General features: G+C 56.6%; 5 protein-coding genes across 5 annotated transcripts; 2 read left to right on the top strand and 3 right to left on the bottom strand.

Moving 5' to 3' along the window:
* Window positions 1-129: 129 nt before the first annotated feature.
* Window positions 130-1,966, bottom strand: ECM39 (dolichyl-P-Man:Man(7)GlcNAc(2)-PP-dolichol alpha-1,6-mannosyltransferase; the record flags this gene model as incomplete). The annotated part of the gene is made up of 3 exons (XM_083189866.1): window positions 130-1,367; window positions 1,430-1,879; window positions 1,954-1,966. 3 exons carry the CDS (start codon window positions 1,964-1,966, stop codon window positions 130-132), a joined length of 1,701 nt encoding a protein of 566 aa, XP_083053725.1.
* A 496-nt stretch (window positions 1,967-2,462) lies between these two features.
* ACO1O0_000368 (Yos1-like protein) lies at window positions 2,463-2,969 on the top strand (the record flags this gene model as incomplete). The annotated part of the gene is made up of 4 exons (XM_083189867.1): window positions 2,463-2,494; window positions 2,562-2,617; window positions 2,688-2,795; window positions 2,914-2,969. 4 exons carry the CDS (start codon window positions 2,463-2,465, stop codon window positions 2,967-2,969), a joined length of 252 nt encoding a protein of 83 aa, XP_083053726.1.
* Window positions 2,970-3,665: 696 nt separating this feature from the next.
* On the bottom strand, window positions 3,666-6,213 carry ACO1O0_000369 (ubiquitin carboxyl-terminal hydrolase family protein; the record flags this gene model as incomplete). The annotated part of the gene is made up of 3 exons (XM_083189868.1): window positions 3,666-5,828; window positions 5,881-6,024; window positions 6,175-6,213. The coding sequence occupies 3 exons, from the start codon at window positions 6,211-6,213 to the stop codon at window positions 3,666-3,668; spliced, it is 2,346 nt and encodes a 781-aa protein (XP_083053727.1).
* Window positions 6,214-9,581: 3,368 nt separating this feature from the next.
* PIC2 (Cu/Pi carrier) lies at window positions 9,582-10,842 on the bottom strand (the record flags this gene model as incomplete). The annotated part of the gene is made up of 3 exons (XM_083189869.1): window positions 9,582-9,650; window positions 9,711-10,499; window positions 10,558-10,842. 3 exons carry the CDS (start codon window positions 10,840-10,842, stop codon window positions 9,582-9,584), a joined length of 1,143 nt encoding a protein of 380 aa, XP_083053728.1.
* Window positions 10,843-12,768: 1,926 nt separating this feature from the next.
* On the top strand, window positions 12,769-13,424 carry ACO1O0_000371 (uncharacterized protein; the record flags this gene model as incomplete). The annotated part of the gene is made up of 2 exons (XM_083189870.1): window positions 12,769-12,834; window positions 12,999-13,424. The coding sequence occupies 2 exons, from the start codon at window positions 12,769-12,771 to the stop codon at window positions 13,422-13,424; spliced, it is 492 nt and encodes a 163-aa protein (XP_083053729.1).
* Between the last annotated feature and the right edge of the window lie 301 nt (window positions 13,425-13,725).

The following is a 13,725-nucleotide window of genomic DNA, read 5'->3' on the forward strand; positions in this document are numbered from 1 at the left end:
TTGGAAGTCACTACTACATAGAATGCGTTCATGCTTGTGCTGTTCCATATCCATGTTGTAGGGTTTTTGGATTTCTGGCCCAACTGACCCGACTATGCACTCGCTCGCTCCTAGACTAATAAAACACAATCATACACGCTCAAACTTCTTCATTATGCGGATCCGGGGTGCCATCCGCGGACCGATCCACCAACCCCCCGTGTACTCCCTAACCGTGCGCCTCACATTGGCGAGAGTCGCACCGAGGCCAAGGACGTTGTTCTCCCCGGCAACAGCATCTGTATCTGACTGCTCGCCACGGTCCTCCTCTGGGTCGCCGGGCTTGCGGAACTCTATGCCATCAAACCCCTGCACCACGCCGAGCACCTCCCAGTCACCCATGGGTAGCGCGGGGTTCTCCTCGAGCGCGTAGTCGAGGACCTTCCAGAAGACGGGCCAGCCGAGCGTGGCGTTCTTTTCCGCCTTGTTGATGAGGACAAGCGGCTGCGACCCGGCTTCCAACCCGACAGAGTCGTCCTCGGCAAAGGCGAGGGGCAGGCCGTGGGGGTTCTGACCGAAGAGAGAGAGGCCGGTCATGCAGGTGAGGACGTCAGCGTGGGCGAACGCGATGGTCTGGTCGGGGGCCTGTTCGGGGAGGTCGCGGGCGACGATGGACTGCAACTGGACGAGGGCGTCGCCGCCGGGATAGTTGAGAGAGGAGACGAGGAGGGTAGCGGAGCTGAGGGCGAGGGCGAAGGGGATGGACGCGGCGATGGAGTAGGTGGCGAGGCGGTAGGCGACGGACCTGGAAATGCGGGAGGAGACGTAGTTGGCACCGAGGGCTGCGGCAGCGGTGAGGGGGGGGATCGCGTAGAAGATGAAGCGGGCCTCCTTATGGGGCTGGAAGGAGTAGATGGCGACGAAGAGGAGGCTCGGGATGGTGAGCAGCTGGGCCTGGCGGGAGGTGCCCGGCTGTGCCAGAGAAAAGATGATGAGGATAGGCGCGAGGGGATTCAGCAGGAGCCTCGGGAGGGCAGAGCTGAAGTAGTAGTGCCAAGAGGAGACCCCCCAGTTGGAGGCCGACCCGAGGATGGTGTTGTAGTAGAAGCCGGCAAGTTCGGGCCACAGCCACCTCTGCCAAAAGTAGGAGTCAATGGGGACAGACATGGTCAGGGATCCGATAAAGGCAGTGAGGAAAACCGGCACCATGGCCGTCAGAGACATCTGCCTCGAAACGAGCAGGTAGCCTCCCGTTGTGGCGAGCAGGATGGCGAGCTCCGAACGGAAGACGGCGGCTGCGAGGGTGAGGCAGACGATAGCCTGCTTGCGGCGGCGGGAAGCCTTGAGTTGGGACGACTTGGGGAGGATAAAGGCAAAGGCGAGAGTCGCTGATGGTGTTAGTGGATGCACACACAAGAAGTAGTTGGTGATTTCAGGAGCCAGGACTCACTCAAGCCAAAAGCAAACATGTTAGGCAGCGTCCTCGAGAGGTAATACATGACATGAAACTGGGTGATGAGCATTACCGTCCACCACCGTGCCACGCCGTTTCCATATGCCGAGGCCAGTGCATTTCTAAAGACCAGGAGGCAGCCGGCATTGAAGGCGCCCAGGACGGCCCTGACAATGAGCTGGGCGTGCTGGAAGCTGGAGAAGGCGATAAGGGGCTGGCTGATGCCAGAGAGGAGGACAGCACCGACAAAAGTACGGGGGACAACACCGGGGAAGGTGAAGTGGTCGTAGGCGGCGGCCAGGCGGTCGTGGACGTTGGTGATGGGAGTGGCGTAGACAAGGATGTCATGGACAGCCTGGAGGTTGAAGGACTCCTCGACTTTGGTGTGGGGGGAGACGAGGAGGTGGATGAGAGGGACAATGAAGAGGAGAGAGCTCAGCTGAATGTCTGTCGGGGACCAGTCGATTGTTAATAAGCTATTGGGAATTTTGCGAAGGCGGCATCATGGGATCTATCCTCACCTATGAGCTTCATGATGCCGAGGCGTGGGACCGCAGAGGGCCCATTAAGTCCAGGAGTTGCTTCGCTGTTGCTGTTGCTGGTTGTGAGCTGCAAGAAAGGGAATCAAGGGTTCGCATTCAAATAAGAGTTCCGTAGTAGCGATAACTCAAAAACTAAACGAGTTGAATGACGAATGACGAATGATGAATGAAGAAGAAGAAGAAGAAGAAGAAGAAGCGAAAGAGTAAAAGAGATGAAGACTGGAAATAAGATGGAGTCGTTCCAACACCAGGTGGTGCATTGCACTTGCCTAGGCAATTGTCCACTCACTGGCAGTGCAAGTACGAGTACGTACAGTCAAGGGCGGCGATCTCAATTGGCTCGGATCGGCACAACTAACCCCCGCCAGCAACCTCCCACGTCCCCTACGTAGTGTGTCCTCAACCACCATCCCATCCTCCACCAAGCGCATCGCATCGCATCCCGCCCACCGCCTCCCACCCGCTCCATTCTCGCCATCGTCGCCAACATGTTGCCCTTCGGCAACTTCCTCTACAGCACGTACCCCCCTCTTCCACAATTCCCTGCTCTCCACCTTGCTGACTTCAAAACCTCCCCCCGCAGTCAGCGTCCTGCTCATCAACGCAGTCGCCATCCTCTCCGAAGACCGCTTCCTCGCTCGCAGTACGCAACTAGCTCTCCCACGAAGCTTTTCTGGCACTATGAAACGAAGCTCTGACCCCCAACCGCGCAGTTAACCTCTCACCGGCCTCGTACGACCCCGCCTTTGGCTCCGGCACCGACGCAAGCGTCAAGGCCAAGGTCATCAACCTCATTGCCAGTATACGGACCATCATGCGAAGTGCGCCCTCGCCTTCCCCCCCCTTTTACCCACCCTCCCCGGCGCGCGATCTTTTTTTTAAAAAAAAAGCGCGTGGGGATCACACCTGGAACCAAGGCTGACCCGTGTCGCGACGCAGTGCCCCTGATATTTGTCAACTCATTCATCATACTCTACGAGCTGATCCTCGGATAACCCGCGGGGGAATGTTGGGGAGAAGGTCTTTATAAATCGAACTTGGGGCGAGCGACTTCACAGCGAGAACAGGGCAGGCACGACAAAATTTGGAGGGCGGGGCGTCATGGCGTTACTACTAAGGCATGCAGTGATATTGACCGGGAGGTGGGACAATTTGATGATGACGACGCGCTGGGAAGCTGCTTAAATCATCCATCTAGGGGGCTCGACATGATTATAGAAGATTCTGGCTGGTACTCTGAACCCCAGCCTACATTTTTTTTTTGGGGGGGGGGGCCATCAACCGTCGCTATTATACAGCTATCGGAAATGACAGTTACAATGCGAGCGGTGGACGGTGGAAGACACTTCCCAGTGTCCCACCGTGCCTGGTATCCCATACCTGTGTATCCAACTTGCAGCAAGTCTAGGTCGCCAGATAAATGTCGCCTGGGTATCTGTCCCGAACCGTCATCCCCCTTCCCTGGACGGGTTCGTAAATCAGGTCGCGGATAAAATGGAACAATATGTAGAACCGGAAAACGCTCCCAAATGCTGTGCTTGCTCCTCGTGTGCCTGCTTTCAAATGATCCACATCCGCGAGGGTCGGCGTGGTCTCTCACTCGTTTCCATCGTACAGGGTTCTTGCGCGCCTTTTCAGACCTTTGGAGCACCCCCTTCTTCATTAGCCCAGGCAGCTCACCCGCCCACGTGCTATGAGAGCACGCCGCTGCTCTTCTTTCTTCCAAGAGTTGAGCTGAGGCGCCCCTTGCGGGCGTCTTTGGCTTCCGATGGCCCGCCATTCGGCAGCTCGCCAGGTATAGGAGGATGGACTTGGTCTCCCTTTTCTCGATTAAAGAAGCTAAAGCTTCTCTTGGCCATAGACTTGCTGCCGCGCTTGGACCGGTCCAGGAACCCAAAGGGGCTCGATTCTCCTGTGTCCTTCTTCCTCGCGCTGTCTTCTTTTGCCGCTGTCTTCTTGCTGGCCTCAATCACCTTCTGCATTTGCTCTTCTTCCTGGCGTCGCGCCTGCATGCTCTTTATACGCTCATCGTTGCGTTTCTTTTCTTCTTGCTTGGACTGCTCCCTCTTTTCCTTCTCGGCAAGCTTTTCGGCCTTCTCCGCTGCCTGAAGTTCCTTCTTCTCGCGCTTCTTCTCCTCCTTCGTCTTCACCCCCGGTTTTGGCTCTGAGCCTGGTTCGGGCGTCTCTGCGATTGTGCTTGGAACTGCGGATGACGTTGCCACGCCTGCTGAGGCGACTGAGGTGTCGTTTGATTTTTTAACCGGAGCCGGTGATGCCGGTACATCCGGTGTGGTGTTGGCGCGCGCTAGGGGGGCCATGGGATCGGGCTCTGGGTGTGGGCGCGCGGGTTGGGTGGCCTGTCGCTTCAATCCCGAAGGATCGACCCTGTCGCGCTTCTCATCGTCGTCGCCAGTTGCCATGTTGGCGGCTTGATTGGCGAGTTTCACCTCTTCCATCCCTTCCCTGACATACTCTTCCCTGACCTTCTCAAAGGTGGTCTCCTGGTAGAAGAGAACGTAGGCCGTGGCCATACCGGGCTTGTCGCCAAAGAAGTTGCGGACAAAGTGCTTGTCAACGGGTTCCACCATTTCATCATCAAATAAGACCCAGCCGCGGTCTTTGGTCTTGATGATGGACACGTAGTGCCCGTGGTACGCGTTGCCGCCGATGTGAACAACGACTGCGTACAGCTCGTAGATCCTGTCTTGATCCTCGGCCTCCTCCGTCGTGTTGAACATGCGAAGGTGATATGGGTACACGACGCGATGGAACAATTTCTGTAGGCGGCTGTAGTCCTCTGTGTACTTGAACCGCTTCAGGTGCAGCGTGAGTACTTTGGGCAGGCGCTTGACCTTCATGCGCTTCTCGGCCTCTTGAAGACCGCCGCAAGTGTCGCAGTGGAACTTGTTGCGCTCGCAGAGCATCTCATCGTCGGAGAATTTTCGCAGGCAAGAGGTGACTGAGGAATGCTCCTCGAGATCGATAGACAAGTCAAGGAAAGTCTCATCGCGTTGCGAGCCCGTCCCGCAGGATAGACACTGTGTCTCTGACGTGAGCAGGCCCTCGAAAATATCGTGAACCCAGCCTGTCCCCGGCGACCTGGTGCCGTTCATCTGATGAGCAAGTCCGGAGCTCAGCGCACTGCCTACGGACTGCGACAACCCATTGTGGCTCTGAACACCCGCTTGTGCCAATGTCTTCCGCGCATTGTCCTCGACATTGGTGATGACGTCGTTCAGGACGAGGCCGTAAAATTCGTGCGCATCCTGATGCATGGACGTGCGAAATAACTCGTTATCGCGCTTGAAAATCTCGAGGAATCGCTGTGGGCTCAGGACGCCGGTCCGCTTCTCGCTCTCGATAAGGGCCAGGAAGATGTCCTTTAGCCCGGTGAACGTGCACTCTTCCATTCCATAGGCGCCGGTGTGCTCTTGCGCCAGCTCCAAAATGGGGCCCTTCAGCATGGCATGCTTCTTCTTGTACTCTGGGGTGTCAGGCTTGTCCTCTGGACGAATGCCACCCTGGCCCGGCGGCAGCTGCATGCCAGAGTTGATGGCCTGCCTCTGCTTGAGGACCTGTGATGTGCTCAGGCTCTTCTGCTTGCCATTTTGCTGTCCGGCGGGAGGATTCGGGTTCGCGGGGGGTCGAATCGTGACGTTGACCTTGGGTCGAGTGCCATTCGGGGTGTCGGCGGGGGTGTGCGGCGGGTAGTTGATGACATGATCTCGAAAGAGGTCGTTGTAGAACAGGGCTTGGACGATAGAGTTGCAGTAGCTGCGAAGCTTGTTAGCAGGGGCTTGGTGCTTGTGCCACCATTCGCGGGGTCGTACCATGTGTTTCCGAACTGTGACGTCCTGTTAGTTTGGGAGTAGCGGGAGGGGCCCGTGGTGGTGGGATGGGACTTACATTCTCGAAACCGTAGAACCTGTCGCTGCCGTCTTCCCGGAGAGGGCCGGCGTTCTGGAGCATCTTCTCTAGAGGAGTGAGCTCGAGGGCAGGCTCGTCCTTCTTCTTGGTCGCAGCATCCTTGGCGGTCGCATTGCCAGAGCCCTGGGCGCAGTGGGATTTTGTCAGCAAAAACAGGAGGTCTTGGCGTGAGATGAGGACAAGGAGAGTGTGCAAGCCGTGGGCGGGTTGATGGGAGAAGACGGTGATGCATGCTCAAGGCTGTAGAGAGGGCGGCGACAGAGGGGAGCATACCGTGCCGGCACTCTTGATCTTGCTGAAGAAGCCAGCCATGGCGGCGGCGTTGTGTCGAGGGTGACTCGCGGGCGTGTCGTGGGAGGGTTCCAATGGGGGTTTGGGGTTGGGGGAGAGAGGCGGAGTTCAGTGGACAAGGTCGGCAGCAAGAGCTGCGCAACACTTGGTTCACGTTGACCGCGCAGGGCTGGTGCAAGAAACCATGCGCAAAGGAGCACCCTGGGAGAGAGCGTAGACGGCCTTGAATGTAGGGGGGAGGGGGGACAATGGAGCGTTCTCGAGAGAACAGGGCGCCGAGGGCGAGTCGAGTCGGGGAGCGGAGTTGGCCTCAGGCTGGCTGGGGCGACGGCGTCGTTGACGGTGTCGGGACGATTGCACCGATTGCACCGATTGCACCGAGTGCGGTCGGCGGTGGGGGGAATGACGAATGGGGACGGGAGCGCCAGAGGGTGAATGTACGATGTGCGCCGTACGGGGGGATAGCAGGCCGGAATGAAAGGAGAGAAGATCAGGAGACGAGGAGCAAGAGACGGGACAAGGTGGAAGGTCTTGCGACGGGTTGGGATGGATGGGGATGGGGATGGGGATGATGGAAGACGCCTCGAAAGCCCTGGAACAGTGGGATCAGTGGAATCAGTGGAAGGCCACCAACAGGGCCTCGCATCGCTGGAGCGGCGCTGGGCGGCCAACCTTGGCCAACCTGCCATCCTTGCCAACCTTGGATGCTCCATGCATTCGCCGGTGCCAACGCCCTCCCAGAGGCTCCCACTGGGCCAGGCCTGCAACCAGCGACCCAGGCTCCAGCTCTTAGTGGAGGAGGCCACTGCCAAGACTCCCAAAGAGGCCCCCCGGAGCCCAGACATGTGGATAGTGGATACGCGCCGCCAGCTAGAGCCCATCCAGTTAGAGGGTTTTAGAGGGCGAACCAGCGGCCCAGGCTCCAGCCGACGTTGGTGGGGGAGGGAAGCACTCCGAAGGGGGCAAGGGGGGGTTGCGGACTTTGACCACCTCGAAAGTCGAAACTCCATCAAGTCCTCAACACGCGCCTTGCACCTTTACAGCTGTACTCCGTGCTGGTCATTAGCCAGCGTCGCACGAGGCCCAAGGACTGCACATCCTCTGCCTTCTGGTCAGGAACCCCCAGCTTCCCTGCAGAATGGGACGCATCTTTGGCCAACCCCTGTCGTCGCAGCCCGGCTGCCGCCAGCAACGCCCCAGAACCTCCAGGGCTCTCCTGGGCCTGGCCTGGGGGCGAGGGGGTGGTCATTGGATTCGACCGCTGAAATGCGCTGCAACTCGCTGCGATGGGCCAAGCTGCACTATTCCGTAGGCGGATCTCGCTCCCTCTTTGCCGTCCCCAACAGTCTGCCATGGAACATACGGATAGAGCCCCATACCTATCAGCGGTCAGCACTCTCTCACTCTCTGCTCTCTGCGAATCTGCCCCCGTCACCCTCTCTGCATATCCGGTTGGCTGGATAAAAGGGGGGGGTGATTGGCTGTGGCGGCCAACAAGGGGCGAAAAGTTCCATGTCCAAAAGTCCAAAAGGCAACCTGGAAGGCTGGAATTCTGCGCCGAACGCTGTGCCTCGTCACTCATGCATGTCCTGCATATCATCGGCCGCGCGCGCTGTCTGACCTTCGCGATCCTGACCTCCATCGGCCCCCCGCCCCCCATATCTCCATCCCTCCATCAGCGCCTCTTAAGCGACATTTGTAGCTGCCTGCACACATTGCACTTTGCAGCCACCTGGCTAGAACCGCCCTCGTCGGGGGGTTTATTTCGGCGCTGCGGTGCCCCAGATTGGTTCCCGACGCCATGGCATACCGTGTCGCCATGCCATGCTCCGTACGGTGTACCTACAAGTACTATCGTCCCTACATACGGATAGTAGATACCTAACTGGACGGTAACCTGCTGATTCTGAATATAGCCGATACGAGTATGAGAATTAACGCGTCTATTCTGGGCCATGGGCCGCCCCCTAATGACTTTCTTCACTCGATGCTGTCATCCTGCCATCCAGTCATCTGCTCAGGCCAGCGCTGAAAAATGTCTTGTCCTGCCCGTGTCCGTCCAACCAAAACCCAAATATGGACTGTTTGTCAAGTGGTCGTTTCTCGGTCGAATCGACTACTGGCAGAGCCATTTCCCCAATGTTGCAACTTGCACCCAAGTTGCGCATTGGGTACTCGTGGGATGTGGGGGAGCTTCGCTGAACGCGGCACCAACCCAGCACTCCACTGCGTTCCACTGCCCCCCTCCCCTAACCCAAAATTACAGCCGACACATGGCAGCTTGATGATGATGATGCTCAACTCTGAGACACCATGACAAGGTTTCATCACCGGACGCCGCGATGGCTGCCCGTATTCACGGCGCCCAGAGGCACGGACCGACTCGACTATGAGTACGTAGTCGCATGTGTACTCGTCATTGGACTCGTAATTGCCCTTCTTTACTGACCACCGTCACGATCCTTACAACGTTTCCCCCCATCCATCTACTCCGTTGGTGGGAAATATCCAGGCTTCCAGCTCGTCTCCGCACACCTATTTCGTACCCATGATTTGATATACCTATCTAGGCCCAACCCCCGCCCGCCACTCGATTCCCCTAGCCATCGGGGAGTGGCAGGTCTGGATCGTTTGCTGGAAAAGCCATCGACTTCGTCATTTGCAACTATAATGACTGGTAATAGGCAAGGCAGTAAGACACACCTGTCGACGGCTGCCCCACCAACAAGTTGTGGGGAGCCTGCGCCCATCGAACATCGGATACCTTGTCCAACGTACTCCGTACAACGCACGCCAATCAGGCCGACCCCAGCCCACGATGTCGGGAGCTGTCGCCTGCGCCGAGTCGGTCCGTCCCCAACGCTCCTCGCAGCCACCAGGTCATGTCGTTGGTGCGCAATTCGGGGTGTGATTGATCAGGTGATGGATGGGCCAAGTCCAGCCCGATGCTACGTGCCCTGGTATACGTCATCCATAATACCCACCACTTCCTGAATCCTGGGTCATACCACCATACTTGATCCTACTCAGCGCACCTGTCTACCCCAGGTATTTTCTGCCCGTGGTGGATGGGGCCTAATATATTAAGCAGCATGGTGCATGATTTTGGCCACTTGATATGCTGGTTGCTACTATGTATAAACTTGCCCGCATACCTAGGTGCTAAGTAGATGAAGCCTACTTCGTGTGCCGCAACGACTTCAGCAAGGTTTCACTTGGTTCGAAACGACTAACTACTGCTCTTTGGCACTCGTACAGACTTTTACAATATAAACCCCGTCTTTCAGATCACCCTAAACTGCAGCAAATCAACCCATAGTCGTTCTACCGAGTTGCAATATCGTTTATATGACGAGACTGCTTAGATCACGAATGGAACCTACCCCCATCTACTTCTTCTCAGCCGGTGGGGGAGCCCCTCCCGTGGTGGGCAATCCCATAAAGATCTTGAAGTAGTCCTATACCAAAGAGTCAACGGCTGATTCCATCGTTGTCAAGAAAGACAGCAAAACACTTACATAGATCATCCATTGGAGTCCAGTCAGGGTACCAATCATCACGATTCGCACAGGCAGACCATTCCAGAGACCTCCAAAGCCAATGTCCTTGTATATGCGGCCCACGGCGCCGCCAAAGGCCTCGCCCGGCTCGCGGTAGGCGTTGAGCTTGCTGACCATGACATCGGCGGGGTGAGAGACGATGGCGCAGAGAATACCAGCCATGTAGCCACCGGTGAAGGAGACACCAGTCTGTGCGGCCTTGCCATAGTCGCTCTTCTGTCCGGGCAGGCGGTCGTAGATCTTCTCGACAATGGTCTCGAAAGAGGCAAACTTCATCATGGTGTAGGGGATCTGGCGGCCCCAGAGCGGATAAAGACCCTTGTACAGACCGGCCCAGCCCTCCTTACCAGTGACGGAGTTGATGCCGTCCAGCGTGCCCTTGTACGGGTTCGGCATGGAACCTTGCATGCGGACCTTGACGGCCTCGAAGGGGCAGAGGGCAATGTCGGCGAAGAACTCGGCCGAGGCCGAGGCCGCCAGATACAGCCCGGTCTTGTACTTGTGCGCGGCCTCCTCGCCGGCCAAGTCGGAGTAGGTCTTCTTGAAGTACTCGTAAAATCCGTACTTGAATGCGCCCTGGGCGGAGTAGCCAAAGAAGGTCGGGCTCCAGCCGGTAAAGATACCACGGATACCCTCGGCGCGGTAGATCTTACCCCAGGCCTGGAAGTTGCTGGTGTAGAGCTTCGAGTCGACCTGGCGGCGAGTCTTGACGAGATCGAGTGGAGTGACGGCCGTGTGTGTCAAACCCTGGACACGGTTAGAGATGAGACCAGAAGTTATCATGGTATAGTATGGATGCTCATACACAAGCTAGGAGCCCACCAAATGTACAGGCAGCATAGTACTTGCCCGAATACAACTCAATCTTGCCCGTATTGGCCTGGGCCTTTGCGCTGACTTTCTCAAAGTCCTTGGTGGCTTCGGCGCCGAGCTTCTTTGCCTTGTCCTTGGCATCGTCGACGACAGAGAAGGCACCGTAGAGCTCCGGACGGGCCTGGTAGGGAGTGGCACCAGACTGGGGGGACGGAGGTGCTCCGGGACTGTAGAAGGAGTTCTGGAGAACCTCCTTCTTGGGATAGAGGGGTGACATGATGGTCTTGGGTTGAGAGTGTCCACTTTCTGTAGTTAGCAGGCGTTCTTGAGATCCTTCAAACAGCATGAAAGCTCCAAGATCTGGGTTGGGATTGAACGAGGCTGGGTAGGTAGGGCTCACCTCTCGTCTAATGCCCGAATTGATGTTCTTACGAGTCCGTGCCTGGGAGGGGGAGGGCAATGTATCGCTTCGATAACCTGGGCTGAAATAAAGCCTCACGATACAATGTCAAGAAAAAGGTTCGGGGACGGAGATAAGAGCAGACCCGTAACCATTGAGGCGAGCCCAGGAAGCACACCCCAATCAGTGGTCCCGCCCACCGTCAGCAGGTAACCTGTGACATCACCTGCGACTTACCTCAGCACCGGTCGGAACGGATCATCGTCCCAGCGGCTCCTCCTCATCCTTCAAGCTTCTCGAACTCTCTTTTAAAATGCTCCTACGAGCGTCTTCTCTCATGAAGTGTGCAAGATGCTGCTGTGATGATGGTGATGATGGAAGATATCGGAGCTCCATGGTCGATCGGGCCATGATCTCGCTTTGTGGGGCCGGGCGGATACGGGGGTAGTACGGAATAATAACAGTTCTACAAGGAGCACCCAAACACGTTTTATACGCAGAGCAAACCAAGCCCCATTCAGAAGAGTACCTACCCACCTACTATGTATATTCGGTACACCGATTCGCTCCCGCCTCGTAAACCATTACTATGCAAGACTTCGCTAGTCAGGATTGACCTTAGATCTGTACGCTGTTTAACAAAGTAATTCCTAGTAATATTCCCTAAGATAGTAATCTTTTCAGTCCTACTATAGCTGACTTACCCCTAACCTTAACATAGCCCTTAACCCTGTTATGAATATAAAAGTATTACTAGTAATATGCCAACGTGAGCCCGCGAAGTTCCTAGAAGCAACTTATAACAATGCGGTAGGGAGCACCTGCTAAAATGGATGGTGGGTACTTTTCCGAATAGAGTTTAGTTTGCTTTGCGTATTTGGGCCCTCTTCCAAAAGTGTCAACCCCAACATCCCACTAATACATAGTATAAAATCTGCACATGACTCCCCTTGACAAATTGAACGGTGCACTACTACTAGTGCTGCTTCGGTGACCGATCAACTTCCTGCAGGAAGAGGTACCGTCTAGAACTCGCTTCGTGCCGAAATAATTGATCTTTGAATTACTTGCTGATGGCGATACCATCAAATTGTGGTTGTCTTTTGGTTGTACATGCCAAGGTACTTTCACGATGCCATCTGGGGTGATGGGTCTTTGATTCCTGGTCAAAGTCACTCGCCCCCAGCCCAGCACCAATACGGAGACCACCAGCAGCTCTCTCCTGAGCATCGATGTTGACATCTTTACCAGATTTCTTAGTTCAGTAATTAACTAGCCGACTAACTCGAACCTCCGAACTTGAATTAGGACTCTGGCGATGTTTTTCGTTAAATACTCTTATCCGAGTCGATGTTAGAGTACCGAGATGTTACGCGGCGACCAAGGGCCCCTCCCTCCCTTTAGCTATGAGCAAATCACTGACTAACAGAGGCTTGAACCAATTGATACCTTATTGCAATGGTATTACAGCCACTTGTCCGCGAATCACTGATATGATGGGCACCATTGCCAATTGCAACATCCCGTGCGGGTGGGAAAGCTTGGACGCACCCAACTCGCTGAAGTTTCAGGTACCCCACGCCCCGCGATTGGCCGTAATAGCGGGAGCCAAACCGCAGGTCTTTGACATTTTCTCCCCCGTCTACGCCCGTCCTCGACCTCCCAGATCCGCACTCCGAACCCCTCCAAACCCTCGAGCCTCCGTCACGATCAGCCCCCCCTCTCCGTCCGCGCAGCCCAGTCACTTGCCGCCATTCGATTTCCTACCGCCATCTAGGAAGAATTCCGAGACTCGAGGGCGCCATGGCCGACGCCAACTCCACGACGGCTACGCCGTTCGTCTCCAAGTGGTCGTCCCGATATCGCGGGGTAAGTTCACCAATCCCAGGAGACGCCCCCCCCCCCCTCTCCCAGCTCGCTACTAGCCGAGCGAGGCTCTGGACAATACCCAGGAGGATGGGGGAGATTACTACGGGAATTATATAATAGCACCGGGGCCTCTCGAAGCTGACAAGAAACCCAAATCCACCCAGGCCACCGTCGAAGACCTCGACCCCCCCGCCGCCCTCTCGCTCAACCCCTCCGACGCCATCTCGCTCGCCCTCGTCTCCGCCTTTGAGCGCGACTACACGCACCTGACCATCGTCGACGGCGAGACGCGCGCGCTGCTGGGCTACATCTCGATCCCGCACCTGCAGTCGCTGCTCGACGGCGGCAAGGTCAGGCCCGAGGACCCGCTCAGCGCCGCCATGACGCGGTTCCAGCGCCGCGGGCGCAAGTACCGCGTCATCACCATGGAGACGCCGCTAGAGGAGCTCGAGGCCTTCTTCCGCGGCGGGGAGACGGACGGCCCGTGGAAGGAGGACTTTGCCGTCATCACGGACGAAAACAGGAGGTTTGTGCTGGGCGTGGCGACCGTAGCGGACCTGGAGGAGTTTGTCAAGAGGAGGCCGGCGTAGAGGCATGCAGGCGCCGACTGGCTGATACGACGAGGAGGGTGAGAGATAGGTTAGGGCCCCTGGTGGCCTGGGCTAGGCAGTATCTTGATGTGATACCCCCATGGGACGCGGAGGACAAAGTTTAAAGCACCGTGAAAGACGGTGCCTAATTGGGCAGGGACACGAAAATAAAGAACATATTGGAAACGAATTTACTGAAAGGCACGCAACGCAGTGTGGATTTCTATCGCTCAAGGGATCAGGTCCAAGAATCTAGATGCGGGGGACCGCCCCTCTACATATACTCTCCGCAGTATACCTC

The sequence above is a fragment of the Amphichorda felina genome (assembly GCF_050947745.1).
Source record: "Amphichorda felina strain 45539 chromosome Unknown scaffold_1, whole genome shotgun sequence".
Classification (NCBI taxonomy): Eukaryota; Fungi; Ascomycota; class Sordariomycetes; order Hypocreales; family Bionectriaceae; genus Amphichorda; species Amphichorda felina.